The sequence below is a fragment of the Condylura cristata genome, unplaced genomic scaffold, assembly GCF_000260355.1.
Source record: "Condylura cristata isolate star-nosed mole 26May11 unplaced genomic scaffold, ConCri1.0 scaffold00029, whole genome shotgun sequence".
In the NCBI taxonomy this organism is placed as follows: Eukaryota; Metazoa; Chordata; class Mammalia; order Eulipotyphla; family Talpidae; genus Condylura; species Condylura cristata.
This window is the reverse complement of record NW_004567130.1, coordinates 17,196,388-17,219,360: the sequence shown is the minus strand read 5'-3', so window position 1 is coordinate 17,219,360 and position 22,973 is coordinate 17,196,388. Positions and strand designations below refer to the sequence as shown.

General features: G+C 55.7%; 1 protein-coding gene across 1 annotated transcript in view; it reads right to left on the bottom strand.

Annotated features, from left to right (window-relative positions):
- RBM19 (RNA binding motif protein 19) overlaps positions 1–22,973 on the bottom strand; it is a 104,694-nt gene that overhangs the window by 55,636 nt on the left and 26,085 nt on the right. Inside the window, exons 19-21 of the mRNA XM_012731157.1 lie at positions 22,906–22,973; positions 20,593–20,648; positions 17,901–18,020 (exon numbers count right to left, since the gene is read on the bottom strand). The exon at positions 22,906–22,973 is cut by the window's right edge and continues 8 nt beyond it. Of these exons, the coding sequence (XP_012586611.1) occupies positions 17,901–18,020; positions 20,593–20,648; positions 22,906–22,973 (244 nt within the window). The remainder of the gene's footprint in view (positions 1–17,900; positions 18,021–20,592; positions 20,649–22,905) is intronic.

Sequence of the window (22,973 nt, the reverse complement as noted above, 5' to 3'; positions counted from 1 at the left end):
AATGCCTCTGGGAATTCCAGAGCACACACCATAGAGCCTTATAAAAAACCCACTGCTTTACAAAAAAAAAAAAACCACAAAAAACTGTTGTGGGCTTAGCTCAGCTATATTAAGAGAAGCGAGGTGATGGCTCAGGGTGGGGTGGAAAGGGAAAACTTTTAGGAGGAAACCAGTAAAAGGACATTTTTCAAATTCCAGGGCAGGGCGTGCTGGTCCCAGGGCAGGGCTGGAATGAAGCCTCTCCCACGCGACTCTTTCTTCCCACTCTTTCTTCCCACTCATGTCCCCGCGGACAAAGACTTTCCCCCTCCATCTCTGAGTTGGGCAAACATTGGCTTAGCCCACGTGCCTGTGATAGCATGCATCCTCCGTGAGCCCGTCTGCGTGACCAGGGCCTGCCTTCAAGAAGAAACCCCATAACGCAAGGATCAACCCCGTGGGGCTTTGTTTTCTGAGCCATTCTGGAGGGCTTTCCAGTGCAGTGTTTGGGAGGACAAGAGGCATCCCACGAATAGGTGAGATGCCCGTTTGGGGGTTACAAGAAACCTCACCCACAGAGCCGGGGAAAGACAGACTAGAACTCAGGCTCGGCCCCAGTTCTGCCACCTCACCAGCTCTGAGACCCGGCGCAGCACTTAAGCACCCTGAGCTGCTGTCTGCTCGCCTGTGAAATGGCGGCACTAATAGCTGCACCCCTCCCCAAGCCAGTGAAGAGCATTACAGGCAGAAGGTCCAGAGGCTTTGGCTCAGTTTCCCCAGGTCTCTGGAATGAGGCTACTTTTCTAATCAGAAGCAAGAGTTTCAAGAGCAAAACCTTGATTTGCCAATAAAGGAGAGTGACCCCAAAGAGTTTTGTGTGTGGAAGAGTTTTGAAATGCTATAGGGTGCTGGGTAAAACCTACTAGGGAGGTTTTGTCCTGGCTTCATTTAGTACGATTAGATTTTTTTTTTTAAAGCACTGCAGGCCCTCCCAGGTGGCGCAGCGGGTTAAAGCACAGCACTAAGAACCTAAAGCCACTTCCGCATGAGTTCGATTCCCGTCTGCCCCGGAGGTGACCACATGGCGTGGCAGACCTCTCCTGACCCACCTGCTGCTCTCCTCAGCAGTGTACTTTGTCGATCTGCCTGTTCTGCTCCCCACTCTGTCTCTGGTGAAGCCTCTCGCCAGCACTGAGCCTCTGGCCTGTACCCCAGTTCTGTATGCACAAATAAATAAATTTTTAAAAAAAAAAAAAGCACTGCAGTACAGAACCATCCTGAACAGACAGGGGGAAGAGATAAGAGCCACTCAAAAGGTTTATTACAGGTGAGCTGGGTGTGCAGTTTGAACTGGAATATTTCAAGAACCCCCCGGCAACTCTAAGGGAGCAAGAGACCACTGTGTTAGTCGGAAGAAATAATTTCCCTTCTAAAGCGATCTCCACGTTCGGTTTACACCACCTGTGAAAGGCACATGAAAACAGAAGGGGAAATAAAAATCGCCTCTAACTCAACAACGACTGTGACTTTGGTGTATTTCCTTCCAGTCTTTTTTCTTTGTGTTTATCCAGCAGTCACACTGCAGATTCTACTGAGACTCTCGTTTCCTGCAGTGTGTTGCTGGAGCAAGCCTTCCCCTGTGCCAGTCATGTTTTTTATAAATGCTGTTTTATCTTCCTGACATTCCACCCATCATTTATTTAGCCCACCTGCTCTGATCATTGAATATTTACAGCATTTTTAGTATTTTGCCATCATAAACAACAACCCTTCACAGAAGACCCCTGCCGATGAAAAATTCGTCCAACTCTGCAAAGATCCCTGTAAGATAAAGCTCTAAAATAGGCTTATTAGGATTCCTTGATCACACTGTGTTGGCCAAAACGGTAGCCACCAGCATGTGCCACTATTTAAAAGGAAAAATGTTTATTTTGCAATTTAAGTTTAAATTAAATGAAGTTGAGGTCCAGCTCCTCAGTCTCACAAGCCACATTTCAAGTGCTTGCTAGCCACGGGGGCTCGTGCTACCACGTAGGACATATTCCCACTAGTGCAGAAAGTTCTAGCACACACAACAAACTCGCAGTCTGGCTGGCACAGTACGATAGTCTGGCACTGACGACGGGCGCCGGAAGCCGCCTTCTCTGGACATGGCGCCATCTTCCTTCTTTCACCTCTCCCCCCATTCCTATTTTCTCTTCCCCACTTAAAGTCAAAACTCGCCAGCAATGCACCTAATCCCAGGTGGCAGATGGACTAAACAGGCCTTGTGCTTACATCAGCATTTCACATAAACCGCGATCCACGCCACAAGGCCCTTTCTGTGCAATGTGTTTTAGTATTGAGTAAAACAGGCTGCGGGAACATGGTCCCTGTTCACCTTGTGCGTCTACTATGCAGCATGAAGACAGAGTCTGCCTAGAGCTTGAGAGTCCCTGCCAGTCACCTGCAGAGCCCTCAAGGAGAGGCGCCTCTTTAGAGGACGGGGTGGTAGGTTAAGAGTGACTGGCCAGGGCCCTCCCTGGCGGCACAGCCGACAGGAGCGTTGTACTGTGAGGCTAAGCTAAGCCATGGCGATGTCAGCGCGAGTTTGGTCCCCACCAGGGAGGTGGCCCACGTGGCGCGGCAGACCTCTCCTGACCCGCCCGCTGCTCCCCTCAGCAGTATGCTTGTCGAGCTGCCTGTCCTGCTCCCCACTCTGTCTCTGGTGAATCCTCTCACTGCCCCTGCACCTCTGGCCTGTACCCCAGTTCTGTCTGCATAAATAAATCTTAAAAAAAAAAAAAGAATGACTGGACACTGGTGCTTTTCCCCCTTCTTACTTTGGCTAGTAGGAAGCTCAGACTCAAGTTTAATGGTCCTTTAGTGAAGCACTCCTCAGCCCAAGAGTTACAATTTTCTTTTAATTGCTTTAAAAAAAAATTCTGCATTTGGAGTATAAAGGACCAGTAAAGAAAATAATAATAATAATAAACAACTATATACCAGAGACATTTTACAGGGGTGGAAGGAGAATGGGATCAAAAGCGGTGGGGGGAGGGCAGTGCACTGGACTATGGTGACGGCACAGGGTGATTTGGTGATGGGAAGCCCAAGGGGATTGCAACTGAGATGGAAAAAGGCACAAAATGATGTAAAAATAAACTATTATTTAAAAAAAAATCTGCATTGAAAAGTCAAGGTCTTCACCCTTTTGGAAGTGGGTGAGGAATCTCTGCGAACAAAGAACAAAATCACGAGGAACCTCACAGAAGCCGTGAGAGCTGCTAGAATCTTCACGTTCTGTTAGCAAAGCGTCCTTTGCCCGAAAGGGGGAAGCCACAGAACTGCTCCTCCCAGCAGAAAGCTCTGGGCTTGGGGGGCAAAAGCCAGCCAACTGTGTGGCCCAGAGCGGTGGCTGTGAATGCTCCAGAGGCCCAAGAGACGCTCCTGGGGACCATGCTCAGCCCACAGCTGACCAAGCCACGCACCACAGACTTCAGGGCAAGTCTCTGGGACGGGCAAGTCTCTGGGAGGCTCTGCCCGCCTCCCAGCCCGCTCCTCTGGCAGACGAGAGCAGCTTAGGCCGGCAGCCAGGAAGCCCCATTAACCGAGGCTCGGCCCAGCACGCAGCGGTAACTGATATTCGTAATGATGACCCTGCGCCCTGCAGGCTCTGAATCGCCTCTGGATGGTCAAAGATCGATTACACTCCATCGAGTTCCAATGTTAAGTATATTTTATTCTATTCTAATTCCTTGGAAACTGGCCACCCATGGTATCGATGGTAACTCTCCATTAACCCGAATGGTGGGCCTGCCAGGAGGCCCCCCTCCCTCAGCTCAGCTGGGGTGGTGGGAGAGGAGCGGCTGGCCGGAGAGGAGTGGCTGGCCAAGGGGCAGCAGGGCAGGGCTGCGAGCCCTGGGCACAGGGCCGGTGCTTCAGCCGAGGCCGGGAGTGACAGACCCCAAGGCGAGACCCCGCGGCCTGCCTTGCCCAGGCTCACCTCCGCTTACCCCACCTGTAAACTGGGCTGCCTGACTCCCCTGGGAATGAAGAGGTCACTATGGGTGGTGAGAGCAACCAGGCAGAGCTCTACGGCCTAAATCAGAACGCGCACCCAGACGTGCCGTCTAGGAGAGACAGAAATCGAACGATCGGTAGAAATCACGGCGCTGTTTTTGTAGAAACGGACCCAACACGTGGCCACATGGCCTCGTTTCTACAGGTTAAAGCATGTAGGAGATGCCCAGGGAGAAGATGTCACAGAGCCACCTCAAAATGAAGAGCATGGCTTTCAGTGTCAAGGAGACTCTGGACGAGGGGTGTCAGCGGGTGAGAGAGGCTTTGGACTGCCAATCTTTCAACGAAGAAAACGACACCTAGCTATGCAATTCTGTTGTATTTTTTTTTTTTAAAGAAGCCCCCCCTCCCACCCCGACACACATTTCTCACTTTCCAAAAGTCCCAGCTAAGCCATCTCGCTTTTATGCAAGGCCTGCGCAGTACCTGTTTTGCAAGCTGAAAGAAATCTGCAGAGGAGTTGAGAGTTTAGCGCAAAGAGGGGCAACAGAAACTTAGCACTCAGCACTGGTTTTGCAGTCACCCACAAAGTGCGGTGACCCCGCCAAGCTCCTTCCCCGGGCTGTGTTTATCCTCCCACTCTTGCTTCTCCTGCACACTGGTGTTATTTTAGGTTTTATGTGCTATTTGGTATGACGGGTAGGTTATTTTTAGGATCTGGGAACACACGAAAAATTTTCCATGTAAATGAATGGCAACTGTTGCTCTCCTTTCTGTCACTTCAGTTTCCGGGGTTCTGTAGTAGAGCTCTACTTTCAGAGGATGTGGGGGGGGGAGGTGGCCACTCCCACAGCAAACACAGTGCTAGGTCTTTGCTAGGGATTCCACAGAGGTAGCCATTACTCTTAGGTTGAAATACATGGGCCAAACATAACCATATGTGGCGCTTTTTATACAGTTTAACCTGTTATCTGCCGGCTACAGAGTCGCACCCCGATCCATCAGATGTCAGAGGCGGCAGGAAGGAGGGGGGAGTAAAAACAAACCATAGCAAACCAGACCGAAGACCTTGGGCCCGGGGTTCATATGTTCTCTGGCCCCAGTTCAGGACAACCCAGGGGTCCTGCGGATGCAGCAGCCCCGTCCACCACTACTAAGAGCGCAGAGGGGTTTCTCAGCTGGGGGCCAGGCACACTTCAAAGGCTTAGGGCAGTCCAGGCTGCTCACCACAGAAATGAGCCTGCCTGGCCAGGGTCTGGCCCCTGGCTGGGAGGAGTCCCCGCCTGACTCCGAGTCCAGGCTGTGGACTCGGGCCCTTGCTAGAAACACGGTAAGGCCAGGACCTTCAAGTGAATTAATTTTCTTCTAAGACACTTTTATGTTTTGGATGCTCTGGAAACACCTTTTTTGAGATGACCGCAGACAGCCTGGGCTGCTCCAAATCAGCTGGGAAATCAATGTTCTGAGATGCCTTTTGCAAGTAAAAAGAGAAAAAGGGAGGAGAGGCAGGAGCCTCTAACAGCTCTAGGTTCTAACCCCAGGCTCCAGGCTGGTGAAATGCACGAAGGATAGAAACAAAATGGCGACTTGCGACCAAGTGGCCACACGAGAATGAAAGGAACGAGGAGCGCCAGGTCTCAGGTTCCCAAACGGTCACGGTTCCTGATGCCCCTGCTCACGGCATCCCTCAGCCAAAAGAAGAGCCGGGTAGGTAGGTTATAACAACTTAGCGGTCTACACTATCATTAGATCTAAACAAGTAAAACAGCTACGGCCAGCGCATCTCTGAGATGCCCGAGTTTCTCTTGGAAAACTAAATACTCCCGGGTGCATCTGTGAATTCACTGTGGGGCTGACGCGCATTTGGGAAACAAGGCCCTGGGCTGTCTTACTTTCGTTATTTTACCTCCCAAAACCCTGACAATCACAATCACGCTCCCCACACACATTACAGATGCAGATACGGAGATTCAGGGCATTTAAGTGACTGGTCCAAACCTGACAGCTGGTGAGAGACAAGCCCGTGTTTCAACCCTGATCTGATGGACTCCCTGGGTTGCCCCATTCAGTTCCTCATGCAGAATTTTTAAGGGTGCACCTGAAGGCTGCGGAGCTGATGCTCTGAATCACCGAGCCAACCGCCTGCGTGCGATGTGGCTCGAGCCTCCAGCTGTCACAGCCCTGGCAGGGGCAGCCTCTCGCTTTGGCTTCACTGGTCTCCTGGATGGGACCTCTGCCCACATCCCTCTCCCCAACGAGTTCAGACTGGTGGGACCCGCCAAAGGCTCCAGAGGTTTCTTCTAACCTTGTGGCTGAGTGACGAAATGATCAGCTCCAGGGATGCAAACTGCATAAAGGCGGGTGCCATTTCCACCCCGAGTGGTTCTGGCAGGGATAAAGATCTCCAGGTCTAAGTGGACCCCACGCACCTGAACCTGAAGCTTGTACTATGATCAGAACCTACTTCCAGAGCAGTTTCTCAAAATCAAGTCTCAGATAGGTTTGGGCCTGTGTGTGTGTGAGTGACGGCTGGGGTAGGGGAGGGGAGAAGCAGCTATTTTATAGGATATTCAAAAATAAATTATGCTTACATTGTGTCTTTTGCCCCTGTGTAACTACATGCGCTTCTATCAGAGTCGTGAAGATGTGGGGGTGCCCAGTGGAACGAGCCATGCCAGAGGAGACCCCCCCAAGCCTAGGGGGCACCTGAGGGGACCCACCTTTACTCGCACCAACTTACAGAGACCAATTAGCCAGCATGAAGGAAGCATTTCTGCCCTCAAGTCTGTAAGTCATCAGCTATCATTCACCGGTCATTTCAGCAACACTACCACGCTAACTTTTATTTCTCAAGGATCGAGACGGCCTTCCAGAGCCAAGAAGCCACAAGGGGCGTTGGTGGCTGGCTGAGATTTCCAGAAGCGAGAGGTCTATGCTGAACTGGCAAATGCAGTCTCGGTGCGGGTTCTCTCTGCCCCCCGCTCTGCCAGCCCTCCTTCTGCAAACCCGGGTTGCGGCACCATGCTACCGATGGCCATGGGGTGGCGAAGCAGATTATAGATTTGGACCCGAGGCGACATCTTTCTGATATTAAAACCCACATTCTGAATTCTGTTTCCGCAAAAACAACATCATCCATCATGCTAAAATAATGTTGTTAATTTGAATTTTATTGATTTTAAATTTTGTTTGTATTTAATTTGAGAATGTGTTTTGGTTTTATAGTCCAAAGAGAGCCATATGCCTAAGTTGTCAGCTTATCCTGAGTTTTACATTTGCACACAGTTAAGTAATATAATAAAGATATTTGACATCATCGTTAAGTATTGGGGGGGGGGCCACGAGATTTTTTTTCCTCGGAGACCAGCGTGGAGTGGACCCGTGGCCTGGAGTAGGGCCGGGGCAGGCTGCTCTTGGTGCCTGGCCTGACCTCTCCCGACACAACAGCCACCCGGACCTGGAGAAACGCTGGGTGCTTCACCCCATCGCTGACCTTGCCCGTATGCAAACCCAAGCAGACACAGATGCTGATGCTGCCCCCTGCAGAGCCCAGCACCCAGCCGTCTCCAATCTGGAGACCTTGTCACCAGACCAAGGACAACGTCTCAGACACAGCCCCGACTTGAGGGCCGGCGGGAGCCAAGCCTGAGTCTCCTTCGCTCCACCCAGGCCCTCCCTTCCCTGCTGGGAGTTCACATTTGTTTCTGTAACCCAGCACCTGGCACAGTCCCTGCCTCATTAGAGATGCTTAGTAAATATTTGCTAAACCGTTGACTTATTTCCTAACTAAAAAGCAGTGTGCTGAGACCTCCCCGTTCCGTGGAAGTTCCGAGACATGTGAGGAGACCGAATACGCTCCTGCTCAGAAGCTCCCAGCTATCCCAGGGCTCCCCGCTGCTTCTCAGCACCCAGGATGCCAGGCACAGGCACAATTACCAGCTGCAACAATGAGCAGCCTGCCGCCCTCCAAACAAGCCCAGACAAAGCGCTGAGACCTTGTAACTGAAAAGGCACTGAATGGAGGGAGGAGGTGTGAAAGCGGGGTCAAGCAGGTTTCTGGGAAGCGTCCCACTGCAGGGAAGGCACACGCACGAGGGTGCACAATGCCACCCTACCCCCCAGGGACCCGCACGTCCTCCCCAGGGTGCCCCGTTCCACCCACCGTCTGCGCCTTTGTCGCCGAGGCACGGAGCAAAAGAAAACATGAGCTGCAGCGGGAGACCAAGTCCACGGGATTGCAAAAGGCAAGGAGGAAACAAAGACGAAAAACCCTTCTCGTCTCGTTATTATTATTCTACGTTAAAAAAGGAAAACCAAGGCTTCCATGCGGGCCCTGGTTTGAGACTGCTCTATCAGGAGGACAGAAAGCTCTAGCATATGGGATAAACGCCATAGTTATACATCAACACCCACAACAGCTCGACTAACACACGCGCTGCTCCCATGTCCGTGCCAGACATCACTAATCAATGACGATGCCCCTTCCCGTGGAGCCCAGGCGTCAAAGCCCAGCCTCACAATCTTCCAGTACGGGATTCTGGGTAGCCACGACTGAGGGGCTTGCAGGGTTGAGGTTATCTGCCTGGCTGGCCCTGCCTGCCCCTGCATGATTCATTCACAAATGGCTTCCTGAGAAGTCACGAAGTGCCCAGTGTCACGGAGTGGGTAGGAGGCAGATATGGGTCAGGATTCAGGTCTCTAAACTCCCTGGCTGGCGCTCTTCTCATTTGGAAAATCTCACTGCCAAGCTGCCAGTCACCTCCTCAAGCGAGCCAGAGAGCAGCGGTCTCTCGTCTGTGCCAGAGGTGCTTCACCACAGTGCTTCACAGCTTCTGACCATGCCCTGGTGGGCCTGTCTGTCCACAGAGAGCAAGTCAGTGGCAAAGGAGGAGGGACCTGGAGTCGGGCATCTGCAAGGTGGACTCCGGGACGAAGAGGGAGCACCCAGTCCTGCCCCCACCTAATCCTTTGGGGCTCTTCGATGGGAACGGGGTGGTCTGGGAATCAGGGCCCAGGGCCTCGCCTGCTACAGGGAGCGTGTGGGGAGACACAGCTGGGCCAGGACCCCGGAAGTTATGCGCTGGTTTCTCAGCTCTCTGAGAGGAGTACAGAGACGAGAGTGTGGTTTCCTCACACCGAGAGCCACTGAAGCTTAGTCTCGCCCACGTTCTCTATGGCACCAGGTTCATGCATGAACCTACTAAATAAAATTAGATCCTAGGAGATAAAATATACTTACTAGGCCAGCCTTGTCATCTCGCTGTTAGCCTAGATTCCCAATTAGCCTAGATTCAAGTAATAAAGTGTATATATTCTTTACAGAGTGCGAAAAAGTTAGGCTAATGCCCTCCTTCCCCACCTCTGGGCTGTTCACTGTGAGGCAGCTGACTGTTCATTTCCTTCTGACCAAAGAATCAGGCCAGTGAAAGCCAAGAAGCTTCACCTCTCTCTGACCTCACACACAATGCTAATACACTTTGGGGTGCAAACGTCTTAAAGGGAGTGAGCTTGACCTCTCATGCCACCGGAAATCCCTTCACAACAGTGATGGATCACTCACCATTCAGGAAGTGGCCCCCTTTAATCTTTAATGGATTGGGACCCGGAGTAAAACCTTTCTATTTTGAGTAATACAAACTCAAATGCAGTTGTAAGAAATAACCAGAGGGATACTTCACCCAGGTCCCCCCAGGGGTAACATCTGGCAAAACACTGCTGTAATATCTCAACCACAAAGTAGACTGATGGAGTCACTGAACTTATTGGGGTTTCAGTGTTACATCCCTTGTGTGTGTGTGGTTCTATGCAGAGTCCACAATCTTGTCATTCCCAGGATGTCATGTAAATGACACTATACAATTAATGGACTAGCTTTTTCCATTCAGTATTATTCTCGAGCGATTCAGCCACTTCACTGCACAGATCAGGCTTGTTCCTTTTCACTGCTTAGTAGTATTTCATGGTGTGGATGTGCCAGCGACGGTCATAATGAGTCAAGTGCTATGAACACCTGTGTTCTCCACACTCCTCCCTCCTGTCCTCCCTTCATCTTTTTGGCCCACCCTCCTCCCTTCCTTCCACAGCTTCACTGAGATAAACTTTGTATGCCACCTATTCATATACCACACATTCGCGTGTGCTGTTCCATAGTTATCATCTCTGCAGAGCTGTGTGAAGCCACCGGTCAGTTTTAGGATATTTCCATCAGCTCAAAGAGACACCCTAGATTCATTAGCTGTCACCTTCGAGCCCCTTCCCCAATCCAGTGGCAACCACTACTCTTCTTTCTCACTCTTGTCACTGATGCCTTTCAGGGCATTTCATATTAACAAAATTTTATCAACATGAGGTCTTTTGTGAGCACAGTGTTTCCAGGGTCACCTGGGGCAGCAGATGCCAGGACTTCATCCCCATGACGGCACACCTCCTATCTATGGAGAGACCCCGTCTGCGCGATGGGCGTGTCGATAATGTTGTGGAAACTGGGTCCCAGGCACAGTCCTCAGCACTGCCATCAGCAGAATTCTGCACATGTACCCCCACACTGACCTAGCACTTCCACCATAAACTCCTGACGCAGGCCAGACGGCTTTGGCCACGGGGCCACAGAGACCTCTTCGCAGGTCTCCCCATCCCCACTGTACCCCCATTTCTTACACAATTGTTTATAAATCTAAGTCACCCACCGTTCTGTCTGCTCAGAACCTCCAAAACCCAGAGACTAGAAGTACAAAGGACAAGAACCTGGGCTCTCTCAGCAAAGAACAAAGACGCCAGCCAGCCGTTCCAAGCCACAGCAATTAAGACCCTGTGTATCGGCACAAGGGTAGACAAATAGGCCTGCGGAACAGATTAGCGAGTCCAGGCGCTGGTCCCCACATACACAGCCACCTGATTTATGACAAAATCAATACTGAGGAGCTGAGGAGAACGAATGGTCTTCACAATAAATGACGCCCGACCAACTGAATATCCATGTGGGAAGAAACCGTCCCTCGACCTCTACCTCACGCCATACATAAAAATCAATTCCAGATGGACTGCATGCTTAAGTGTGAAAGGTCAAAAGCCTTAGAGCAAACATTGGAGGCCATCTTCGTGAGCTTGGAGGACGTAGAGATTACTTAAGACACAGAAAGCTCTAACCAGGAAATGCTGACAGGATTAAAACTGAGAGCTGTTGTTGATCAAAGAACACCAAGGAGCTACTCACAGGGTGGGAGAAGAAGACAATCACTTACCGTCCTGAGGAGCGGGATCCAGAATGTGGAGTTATATAAAATTAAGACACAACACAGATAACCCAGTTTTGAAAAATGGGCAAAAGACTTGAAGAGGCAATCCCAATAGGCTCCTAACACAAACATTTAAACTTTTGACTTTCTTAGCCATCAGGGACGCTCATATTAAAACTACAAAGTGCTGGTGCCATTCTATACACCGCCACCATGGCTGAAAACAGAAAGCCAATATCAAGGATTGGCAGGAACAAGGGTAAACCAGAATCCCCAACCTGATGGTGCCCGTTCAAGCTGATCTGACTTCTATGCAAGCCCCACCGGCAACATTTACTAAAGCTGAAACACGCATACCCCTCAAGCCAGCCATTCCAGCCCAAAGGGTACACCCCACAGAACGCACATGGTCACCGAGACACACCCAGGAATGCTCCCAGGAACAGCCACTGCTGGAAAGAGCAGCTCTCATACATGTATTTACGAGCCAGGAGGGCGTTGGGAGGGCCTGCATGGCAGCCAGCGGCTAGAAGTGGGCAATGAGCAGGGCTGGACTCTTCTCAAGCTGGATGCTGGCTCCACAGGTGTGCCACTGCTCTGCCCTTTGATCACTTACGACACATATGCTTTTCTGTAAGGTGCGTGTCAAAAGAGTGTGAAATAACACCGGAAGTGGTCATCATGGCCTGCCCACCACCTCCTCCTCTGTCCATAATCACCCTATTCGTTTCCCTCCTGGCTATTCCCAGCCTGGATGTAGCCACACTCTCCCGTACTGTCAGGTCCCCCGCTTGAGTGTCCCTTCCTCCAAGAAGCCTGCCCTGACCACCCCATCTTCCCTGACACCCTGAACTGAGTAAACAGTGACCTCCAAATTCATACCTGCCCAAACCGTGAGTGTACCTTTACTTGGCCTTTGAGATGTGAACAAAGATGAGGTCATTCTAGCTTAGGATGGACCCTAAACCCATGGCCAGTGTTTGTATAGGAAAGGAGACACAGAGGCAGGAAGGCTGTGTGAAAACAGCAGCCGAGATAAAGCCACGCAGCCCAAGGCCAGGACTGCTGGCCACACGCGACCTCAGAGGCAGGGAAGGCCCCTGCCTCGGAGCCCCCAGAGAAGAGGGCCCTGCCCACACCCGGCCTTGCATTCCTGGCCTCCAACTGTGGGAGCATGTTTCTGTCTGTCACCAGACCAATGGGAAACCTCTGCCCCCCTTCCTGACTTTGTCATGAACCTAAAACTTCTGAAATAAAGTCTCAAAAAATCAACAAAACCCTCAGCAAAGTAGAAGCAACAGCGGTCGGCTCACAGCTAAGAACACAGGCGCCGCTGAGCAGGGAACTTGCAGGGCCGGGGCTGAAGCTGCCTCTGACATGCCTGCTTGCATTCGAAGAGGAAATACCAAAACCTCCAAGCCACGCAAACAGAAGCGTGAAAGCAAACCCTCACCGGAGCCCAGGGCACCAGCAGCCTCCTGGGGTGGCCTCATCCATGCTGCCCTCGGCTAGGCTGGGCCGGCCAGCGGGGCCCACAGCCCACAGCTCAATGTCACCAACTGCCACCACGTGTGACACAGCCATGGACAAACGTGGACAAGCGTGGCTGGAGGTGGCTGGGTCGCCCAGGAAGGAACTTGTTGCGAGGGGCCCGGGACAGCCTTGCCTCCTGGCCCCTGCAGCCCTCTCAGAACTGGCTGAAAGTTTTCTCTCCCCTTCTCAGCCCCCTTCTGGGATGGTCTAGGCTGGCTTGTAGGAGCTGCTGTTTTCTGCAATTTCTTCCCTGAGAGGCTGGTGAACAGGAGGGCTGTCTTTCAGGCTCCTCTCTGCAGAGAGCAGGCTGCAGGGCCCGCAGCTGGCAGATTCTGGAAAAGCACTGCTGAGGACCACAGTCAGCCAGGCAGCAACCCCACAGCTGGGCGAGGGGACTCTGGAACCTGTTCCTGCGGGGACTCTGGAACAGCAGACTGGCAAGCTGTCCCCAGACCTCCCTCCACGGTTATGGACAGTGACCCTCACTGCCAAAGGCCAGGCGCGGACGCCGCTCACAGAGCAGGCGCAACAGGTGTGCCGGGGACAGGAGACACAGGCCTTAACCGAGGCCGCCACGCACCTGTTGGGAGCTCACCCATTCACACCCCTAACAGGCGGCTTGCACCTCTGAGGAAGAAAAACAAGAACAGCTCAGCTGAAGGGAGAAAAGCTCTCGCGGGCAGCCTGCAGCCACCAACCGCCTGGCTGAGGTGTCACTGCTGCCCCCACCTGACACCCCCACCCTTGGGCACAGTCTGGGGGGCTAGGGTGGGGCTCTAGAGTGACAGATCGCGAGCTGCGGGGCTGTGGCCTGGGCTCACTCCTTGTTCTCTGTGGGCCTCTCCTGCCCTCTGGAGTCTGAGGCGTGGGGCCTGGCGAGCGGTCCACTCGGCAAGCGCAGACACGCTCCACTCTGGACCAGGGACCTGGGGGCGCGGCCACCACCAGACAGCGCCGGAGCTTCCAGCCGGGACTTGGGGTGCAGCGCCCGGTGAGGACAGCTCTCGGGTGCTGGTGGAGCAGTGACAGGTCTGGGCACAGGGCAGGCAGCGGCGATTTGCCTCTTGCACTGACTGACGCCTGGCGGGAAGGAGTGTTTGGTGCTGCCATGAGCTGGGTGCCAGCTGGCTGCCTCCCACTGACTCGGCGCTATCATCCAGCTGTTAGGCAGGCTCTTCTCCCCACTTCACAGATCAGGAGGCTGAGGCCTTCAGAGGTGAAGCGACAGGGCTCGACAGGGCTGAGGCAGACAGGGCACTATTGGGAGCCCACGTGGCCTGTGGAGAAGAGTCGGGGTGTTCCTTGGAGGGGTGGGGCTGAAAGGCGTTGCCACAGCCACACGGGCGGTGGCGGGCATGTGGGACACCCCGGGTGAGCACGGCCACTCTCCTGCGGAGCCTCTTGCCGCCTGGGGCAAAGGGAGGCAGCGGCAGGCGGTTTCCAATCCCATCCGCGGGCAGGGAGACAGGCAGCTGACAGGCGGCCTGAAGAGGCTGCCGCCTCCTTCTGTTGCTTTGCAGGCATGGCAGGGCCTGATATGAAACGAAAATTAAGGGGTTCCCCATTAAGAACTGAAAATTTCCAGATGGGAGATGACGCTCAGGTGCCTCGGCGGACCCCAGTTCACAGGCTCACTGCGGGGGCCAGGTCTGGAAAAGCCCCTCCAGCAGGACCACTGTCTTCCAGAAAGGAAGCCCCGGGCGGCCCAAGAAGTGGGCAGGCTGAGGGTCCTTCCAGGAACAGCCGCTTCAGCTCGTGGCCTCAGTTTCCTCACTAGAAGATGGATGTGCCGCAGCACCACCAGGCTGCTGTGGTGCCAATGTGCTGAGCTGTGGGCACCTGAGTTATGGGTGGCTCAGGGCTCACTGCCCAAGTGCCCAGAGCAAGGGTCACCTTGCTCTCAAGCCCTCCACTGGCCTCACTGCATCCCTGCAAAGGGGCAGGAACAGCCCCCTCCAAGCGAGAGCTTTGGCTCTGCTGGGCCCGTGCAGTGGGGAGAAGGGAGGCACCTCATGGTGACGCTTCAGGGGTCGGAACAGGCCCAGGTCCCTGAGGCTTCCACAGGGCTGATCTCTGAACCCTGGAGATTTTCAAAGTCCAACTTTCTGTTGGAAGCGTGGAAAGAATAAAGAACATGGCAAAAAGCACACACACCCCCAGAGCAGACCCAGGCTGGGGGGAGCTGGGCCCCACCTGTCTTCTGCAGTCAGTCCTAGCCGGAGTCGGCAGGTACTGCTGGCAGGTGAGCCCAGGCCATCTCCTCCTTTGCTGGGGCCAGGGTGAGGAGCTGCTCTGAGTCACACGGGGCCGGTGTCAGCCCCAGCCATCCGGAGACCCGGTGGACAGGAAGGTGGGCTCTGGAGCTGTTTCTTCGCCGGTAAATGGAGACATGAGCCCTCCGCCAGGCTGTCTGGATACACGGGCCTTGAATAATGCAACGGTGGCAGCCCGTAGCACCTGGCACTCGGGCCGGGCTTGGAAATACACTTATTGATAATAACGAATAAGCTTGAGTAAGCGTAATACTATATCGTCATAAATCACAGCATGTCAGTGTGTATCAGGACCATCCTTTTATGCCAGGGGTGACTGAGCCCAGGAAAGAAGGGGCAGAAAGGGAACCACGGATGAGTATACTCTCTGAGTTTTCTATACAACAAGGCTTGAACTGTACCAGGAGATGAGCCCTTCCCCTTCTCCCAAAGGTGGGTCCGTTGTGCCTCTGAGTTCCTGTCTGGTCATAACTGAGGCTGGCTTCAGGTCAGAGAGGGGTTCTGTGAGGCCCGACGAGGAAGCTACCGTTCACAGGCAGGGTCCTGGGCTGGGGAGGGGCCAGGTCTGCCCACACCCGTCACAGCCTGCAAGCTGGGGCATCACTGACACCTTCCTCCCGGTCCTCCATAGAGAGCGAACCCCTGGAGAGGAACACTGTGTCTCCCCTGACAACAGCAGGCTGGGTGCCTGGCACAGTGCCTGGCATAAGGGACACACTTGTGGGGCCGGGGTGCCACTGAACTGATGTGGGATGGACAGCGGCTGCCTCGTGACCCAGAAGAGGACAGGCTGTGGACCCCCGCCTGGAGGTGGTTCCTGGGTGACGCACGTCATCCCCCAGTTCCCCCTGGGTGCAAAGGCCCGTAACAGCGCCCTCCTTTGCAGGACTTAGATGAGAAGCTGCTGCAGGGGAAGGCAGCCCACACAGTGCCACAACAGGGGAGGCTCTGCAGAGGGGAGCTGTGATTTCTAGGCACCACACTACAGTAGGACCAGCCTCACAGCCTGCCTGCCAAGGTGGCCCTGCCCACTTCCTTAGCCCAAGACCCTCTCGGCTGTGACCTTTGCTGGCCACAGGCTTTGTCTGAAACGGGCCTCTGGTCTCCAGGACAAGCTTCAGCTCCGCGAGCAGGCTCACAGCGCCCCCTGCTGTCGGCCGCCGGGCGCTGCCTCCCGCCCGGCCCCGGCGCACAACAAAGCCGGCGGCGCCCAGGGGCCCCGCCTGCCTGCGCGACGACCCGTCAGAACAGCGGCAGGAGGAAGCGGTGCCGCTCGCAGCCAAGTCTGGCGAACACTAATTCTGTCTTCTCAGAATAAATCTAAAACTCGAGATCGAGCAAGCGCCTTCCCGCGCGTGGCCGCCTTTTGTTTCCCGGGTAAGAGTCGTCCCAAAGCCCTGCCGATCCCAGCAGCCCGGCGTGTCCCGGGACAGTTTCCACATCAACACGTGCTGCTCCGCGTCCCATTCCCAGGCAGGGCTGAGACTGGACTCTTAGTTAGCACAGACGCAGGAGGCTGAGGAGCCCGCCTCATGGCTGACCAGGACCTCACTCACCGGCAGCGAGAAGAAACCACCCGAACGTGCCCCCTCCCCATTCCCGGGCTGCCATGCAGGGGTGCAGGAACACAGCTCAGACCCCGGGCCCCAGAAACCAGCCAGGACGGCGCCTCTGCACCAGCAGCGACTCCCCACGCCTGTTAGTCACACAGAGGGGGCAGTGACTTCTGAAGCGAATCCCCCCCAAAGGGCTCCCCATTCTTTAATCGACCCAGTGAGAGTACAGAGGGTAGATTCCACACAAAGAGCGCTTTCTAGTCTCCGAAACACAGGACTTATGTTTCGCATCCACTCTTGGCCTCCCAAGATGCAAACGAAAACAGGGACTCAGCTTTTCCGACCTTCAGGCTAGAACTCAACAAACAGGCTGAGTACGCGCGCACACCCCGTGCAGGCCGAGATGAGCAGCTCCCGGAGCCCTCAAGATGGCGTCAAGGCGCCGGCACCCTGCGGGCGACCCCCTCAGTCAGAGGCCCAGCTCCCTCGCTCTGTCCCCGCCAGCGTGCGTCTGGGGCGCTCACAGCTTTGAACACCTCCCCTCATGGGCCGGAACGGGGGTCTTCACCAGCCAGGCACCTGAATGTCCAGTGTCACCAGCGGTGTGGGGCTCAAACGGGGCCCTTGGGTGCTACCCGGCCATGGACTGACTGCTCTGGATGCTGTTTGCATTTAGAAACCGAATTAGTTGCCCACTTTCTCTCCCCTAAAGATCCAGATTACCAGTTGCTCTTTCACACATGTGGGAGAGACTGGCCCTCATGAAGTCTGCCATCGCGGCCAGGCTTCCGGTCGGCTCCCCGACCGGTTCCCTGCCTGGCGGGGTAGAGACAGCCAGTCGCTGACCTCCGCGGGGTAGCTGGTGACCAGCTGTAGCACGGAAGTGGGGGATTCATCCTCATTTCAGAGGGGACTCTCCAGAGATGCAAGCACACCAGTCGTCCCCAGCCCTGGCTGGACATCAGGGCCCCTCGGGGACACTGGTCACGCACTAATGTCTAGGCTCAGCCCCACCAGCGGAAGCCAGCTCTGGGGCGCAGAGCCCGGGCAGCCACGGTACGAACATCACCAGGGGAATCACATGCACGGTCCTGGGAGAACCACCGGAGGGGCCATCGCGTGGACCCGACCTCCGCCATGTAGGCGCTGGCCCTGTCCTCCAGTGAAGGGCGGCACAGGCCGACCACCTCTCACCTTAGCTCTGCGAGGCCAGCTCCCGCACACGCGCTGAGCGCTGGGCCCGGGGTTAAGGTGGCCACACGACAGGCAGCCAGCAGGTTGTATTGGCCTCCGCGGCCAGCGGCCCCCACGCACCCCCTCACCTGAAGAGCTCGCGGATCTCCCTGCTGTTGGCCTGGAAGGGGATGTTCCGCACCAGGATCTTGGAGGTTGTCTGCTTCCTGGACACTTGCTTCTTCCGTGTGGTGCCTGTCACGGCCGGCCTGCAGGGCCAAGAACCGACAGATTAACTGGGATGTCGGCTGCAGCTGTCCACGTTGACTCCGTTTGTCCCTCCTCTCTCCTCCATGCCCCCTGGCAGTGCTCCCGTCCTGTGTCACACACTCTGGAGGTCCCAAGGTCCTATTCAGGGCCCCAGAACAGTCTGGGGTGAGGGCTCCAGACACAAGCCTGCCTTCCCCGGTTCCGCTCCTGGGGCTACCTGCGCTCTGAAGAGGCAGAGTCACGAGCAAGGCTGCGCCTTACCTGGCCCTCTTCCTGGGACTGCAGGAGGCAGGAGAGTCCTCAGAGCAGGGCAGCTGGCCACCCCCAGGGCAAGTACTGACCCAGGGGCCAAGAGGCCACAGCACAGTTGTTATACCTGGCCCCGGGGCACACTGTCACTTCTGTGCTTGGACTTCTGTCTGTCACACAGCTCTGTCCTGACAGAGCAAGGGAGGGGGCTCCCTGAGGGCATGACTTGGGTGGGGCAGGCATCACTGGGGGGTCCTTCTTGGAGCCAGCTACCCCAGCAACTGAAGAACTAGACTTGGGGTTTTGTTTCCTTTTCACTGAGATGTGACTAGCTGTGCGCAGCCAGAGGCTACAGTGTCGGGCAGGACAACGTGATTAAATACGCCATGTGCTCTCAGAGCCCGCTGAGTGCCAGGAAGGGCAATAAAGGAGGTCACTGTTTCAGTGGTGACAGTGAGGGACGGGCTCTGAGGCGGTGACAGGGAACACAATGGAAGGAAGTGAGTCGGCAGGAGCCTTTATCCCAACAACCGCGTCGAGTCACCCGGCCTCAGAGCGGGCATGGCGTGGAGCTTGACGTGTCCTCGCCCAAACCTGAAGATCTGATGAGGTTGGCACCATTCCACAGCTGAGGACACTGAGGCCCAGAGTCCAAGTCGCTTGCCCAACTTGGTGGAGGAATTCATTTCAGCACATGAATAGTGGTGAGGGCTGAGGCCTCCGTGAGCAGCCCGCACCAGAGACGCCTTGGCAGGGGCTGTGTCACGCCAGGTGAGCCGTCAGGTAAGGCCGCAGCTCTGGCTGCCATCCTGGCTGAGGCCATGTGAGAGAGCCAGACTCCCTGGTCCACCTGAGCCCCAAACTACTGACCCCCCAGAAACGGTGAGGTAATAAGTATCTGCTTCCCGTTTGGGGGTGACTGTTACTCTGATAAATTGCACAGGCACACTTCAAGGGCTCAAATGCCACATGTAGCAAGTGGCCACGCCATATAGTGCGGATGGAGAACATTCCAGAGCATTTCTACCAAAGAGCTCCAGACAGTGGCTGGGAATTGAGAGCTTGCAGGTGACCTGGCCCACACCCCAGAGAGACACTAGAAAGGGAGGTGGCCACGCCGGCTGAAGGCCCTGAGCTCGAGGCCTTCCATGGAACCTCCAGGGGGGTGCGGTTGGCTGCCCAAGGTCACACAGCTCCTGGACTTCCCCAGAGCTGTGGGCTCAGAGCCTGGACCCCACTCACACAGCAGCTCGGGTACCCAGGTGGCACAGCCTGGAGGGATTGAGGCAGTCCCAGCCACCGGTGGCAGCTGAACATAAAGCTGGGGGCGGGGTGCTGTAGCGGCTCACCTGCTCACCTGTGCCCACCTGTTGAGCCCACCAGCTAGTATCATAAAGCAGCCCCGGGGACACTAGAGTCAGTCATTCTGCCACCCGAGGCAGGGGGATGGTACCACAGGACAATCGTAGTAGCAGCATCCACCGGGCTCGTTACATGCCGGCCCCTGGTCGAGGCCCCTCAGGTGGAGGGATTCACGTCAGCACATGAGTGGAGGTGCAGGAGCAAAATGAAGCTCTTAAATACAAGGCCCCACCGGGCCCTCCCTGGTGGCGCAGTGGGTTAAAGCACAGCAGTGGGAAGCTAAAGCCACTTCCGCATGAGTTTGATCCCCACCCCAGAGGTGACCACATGGCGTGGCAGACCTCTCCTGACCCGCCCGCTGCTCCCCTCAGCAGTGTACTTTGTTGATCTGCCTGTTCTGCTCCCCACTGTCTCTGATGAAGCCTCTCACCCCTCCACCTCTGGCCTGGACTCCAGTTCTGTATGCCCAGATAAATACATCTTAAAAACAAACAAAAAAAACCCAAGGCCCCTCCTTTGGGAGACCGCCACTGGGCAGCCTGGTCTGAGCCTCTCACACCTACTGAACGGCTTTCAGGTTAACTGGAGGCATCTGTGGGCGCTGCTGCCCAACTCCCAGAAAGCACGGCCCCTCAAATTAAGGTTGAGTCTGTACAGCTTTTTTAGGGTCATCGGAAGCAACAGCACCGTGCAGCTCCTCCTTGCTTTATTTACACCCCAAGAGGACGTGGAATGTGCTGGTAACAAGCGTGTGCTGATTTACTCCACGCACCAGCCCAGGCCCGGTTCAGCAGGCAAATGTCGGGGTTGGCAGGGTGACGCCCCTGGCAGCAAGGAGCGTCTCAAATGGGCGTGGGGTTGGCAGCGAGGACCTCAAGGCCAAGAGTCCCCCTCTGGCCCGGCAGGCCCTGGGCTGAGGGTGGACCTGTAGCCCAGGGCAGAGCAGACAAGAGGACTCACCTGGTGGCCCGCTCCGAGAGCCGCACCTCCAGCTGGTGGCCGTCCACAACGTGACCCTGGGGACGAGACAGCACACTGCAGCCTCTACCACCCACGTCCGTGTCCTGCCCGTGAGGTTCCTCAGCTGTTGGAGGAAGGGCACCCCCCTCCAGGCACGGGCTGGAGTGGGGGCTTGGGGAGCATTCCTGGGAGCAGCTCAGGCTGCGCCCTCAGCGGCTGGTGGCCAGAGACCAGCCCGCAAAGTCCTCTCGAGCTGTGCGCGGGCCTGGACCGTGACGCCATTTGAGGGGCACAGAATTTTCCATTGTTTATCCGTGTTTTCAGGCATAATAAGCCCCCCTCCCGCCTGGCTTACAGTTTGTGTGCTCTTAAAAAAAATCTAAATCACAGTGGAACTGCATCTAAAGCCAGGCTCTAGCCTTGGTCCCTTAAGGCAAAACTGGCGTGTTAGCAAAATTACCCTCGGAAATCCCTTAAATCTCCCATAAAATACAGCACACGTAGCTCTGTATAAACAAGTCCTGGTGGCAGCAGGCACATGTGTGTGCTGGCCGCGAGGCACAGGCGTGACCGGGCCCCTGTGCAAAGCGGCACCTATAGAATCCCGACTCCTAGAAGGGAGAAAGACGCCGCGGAGTGGGCGGGGCTCCGAGCTGCGCAGCGAGAACACGACATCGCAACAAGGGAGATTCAGCCTCCAAAACCCACAAAAACTGGAGATCTTGTGTGGCTGGGGCAGAAGGGGGCTGCAGCTGTGCTTCAGACAGGGCAGGAGTGTTCTGGAAACATTCTTCTGGCTCGTGCACCGGCCCTCCCGCCCCCAGGCTCTGGCTTCTCTGGCTCTGGAGTGGAGGAGGGCGTGAGAGAAGCCCAGTGGCCGCCTCTCCATCGTCCCCAGGCCCAGCTTAGCCCTCGTAGAGCTGCCGAGTCCAGGGAAGGGGTCAGAACCCCACACAGACCGTTGCAGGGGCTGTGGGTCACGTTCTATTTCTTAAAACCGTCAAGGCCTCGCCATTGACCAGGAAGCTCTACGGGACAGTCACTTGTCTGCAGGACGCTGCGAGTAAGCACAGCTCCCAGGGCAGGCGCCCCATGTCTCACCCCTCCTCAGAGCTTTGGCCTATTTCCCCTTTCTGGCCTCATGCTGGGAGGCCCGGGGCAGCTGCCCCCCGCCCCCTTCCAGGGAAGCGTGGGTACAGCACACAGTGTATGTGGCTCAGAGCGCTCTTAGCCCCCCAGGAAGCCTCTCTGTGGGCCCTGGCTTCAGAAGCCTGTTCTCGGGGCACCATGGGCCCCCGCCTGGTCACCGTGTCAGCCCTGCCGAACAAGGCGCAGAACGTTCCTGTGGGAGCAACTGGGCTGGCAGAGACAGGCCTATGAGGAGGCTCTGTTGCTCATTTCCAGAGTCTGGAGGGGCCCTAGGGTGGTGGGGAAGGGGCTGGCGACAACACCTTAAGCCGACTGGGCTCATGGTGAGGCGGCGCCCTGCGCCATGGGGCCCAGCTCCCTTCCTGCCAGGGAAGGCTCCACCTGTCCCTGGACTTGGGGCACGGCCAGACGGCGTTTCTCTCTACTGTTAAGCAGGAGGGAGACCCAGCCCCTTTCTGCTGCCTGCACTACTCGCCCTGGCCGGGGCCACCATCCTCTCTTGGTCTGATGGCCACGGGGTCTTACCTGCCCTCCTCTGTTCTGTTACTTACACAGCAGCTGAAGAGGCCTTCTGAAGCCAAAGCCAGACCCTGCCACCATGTTCTCCAAGATGACAGCTCACCGCCTTTATGCTGAATTCTAGCCCGGCATGGTGTGTAGAATGCAGCCTCGCCCCTGTCCTGCCTCCCCCGCTGCCTCGACACTCTGGCCTTTCTCTCCTCTCACATGAAGTCCGCTCCTGCCTCAGGGTCCTGCCACTCCCTCCTCCTGGACTACTTTCCCTGGAGCTCCTTCTGGTCAAGGTGTCAGCCCAACAGGCACCGCCTTGGGGTGGTCTCCCCCCCACCGTGGTGCCTGCTCCAGTCCATCCCAGCGCTCCCCATGCCCCGGCTTGTGGGTTTATTCCCAGGCCATCTCCGCCTGTCTCCCCGGCACCAACCAGACCCTTGAGAAGGAGCCATGGGTGGATGCTTTATGATGGCAATAGGGTGCCAGGGGAGCGTCTATATTTTTCTGGGACCATGTTCCTTACAGATGTGGAGAAAATGACACACCCAGAAGAATGTGGACTTAACTTCATCCTGCTTAAGTTCAGAGGGGTGATGGGTTCTCCCCAACACCTGCCAGGGGCCTCCAGGACATGAGGGTGACCCCCCACTTTACCTGGAGTTGCTTGAGCGCTTTCTGGGCCTGCTCTGGCTTCCTGTACTCCACAAATCCAAACCCCATGG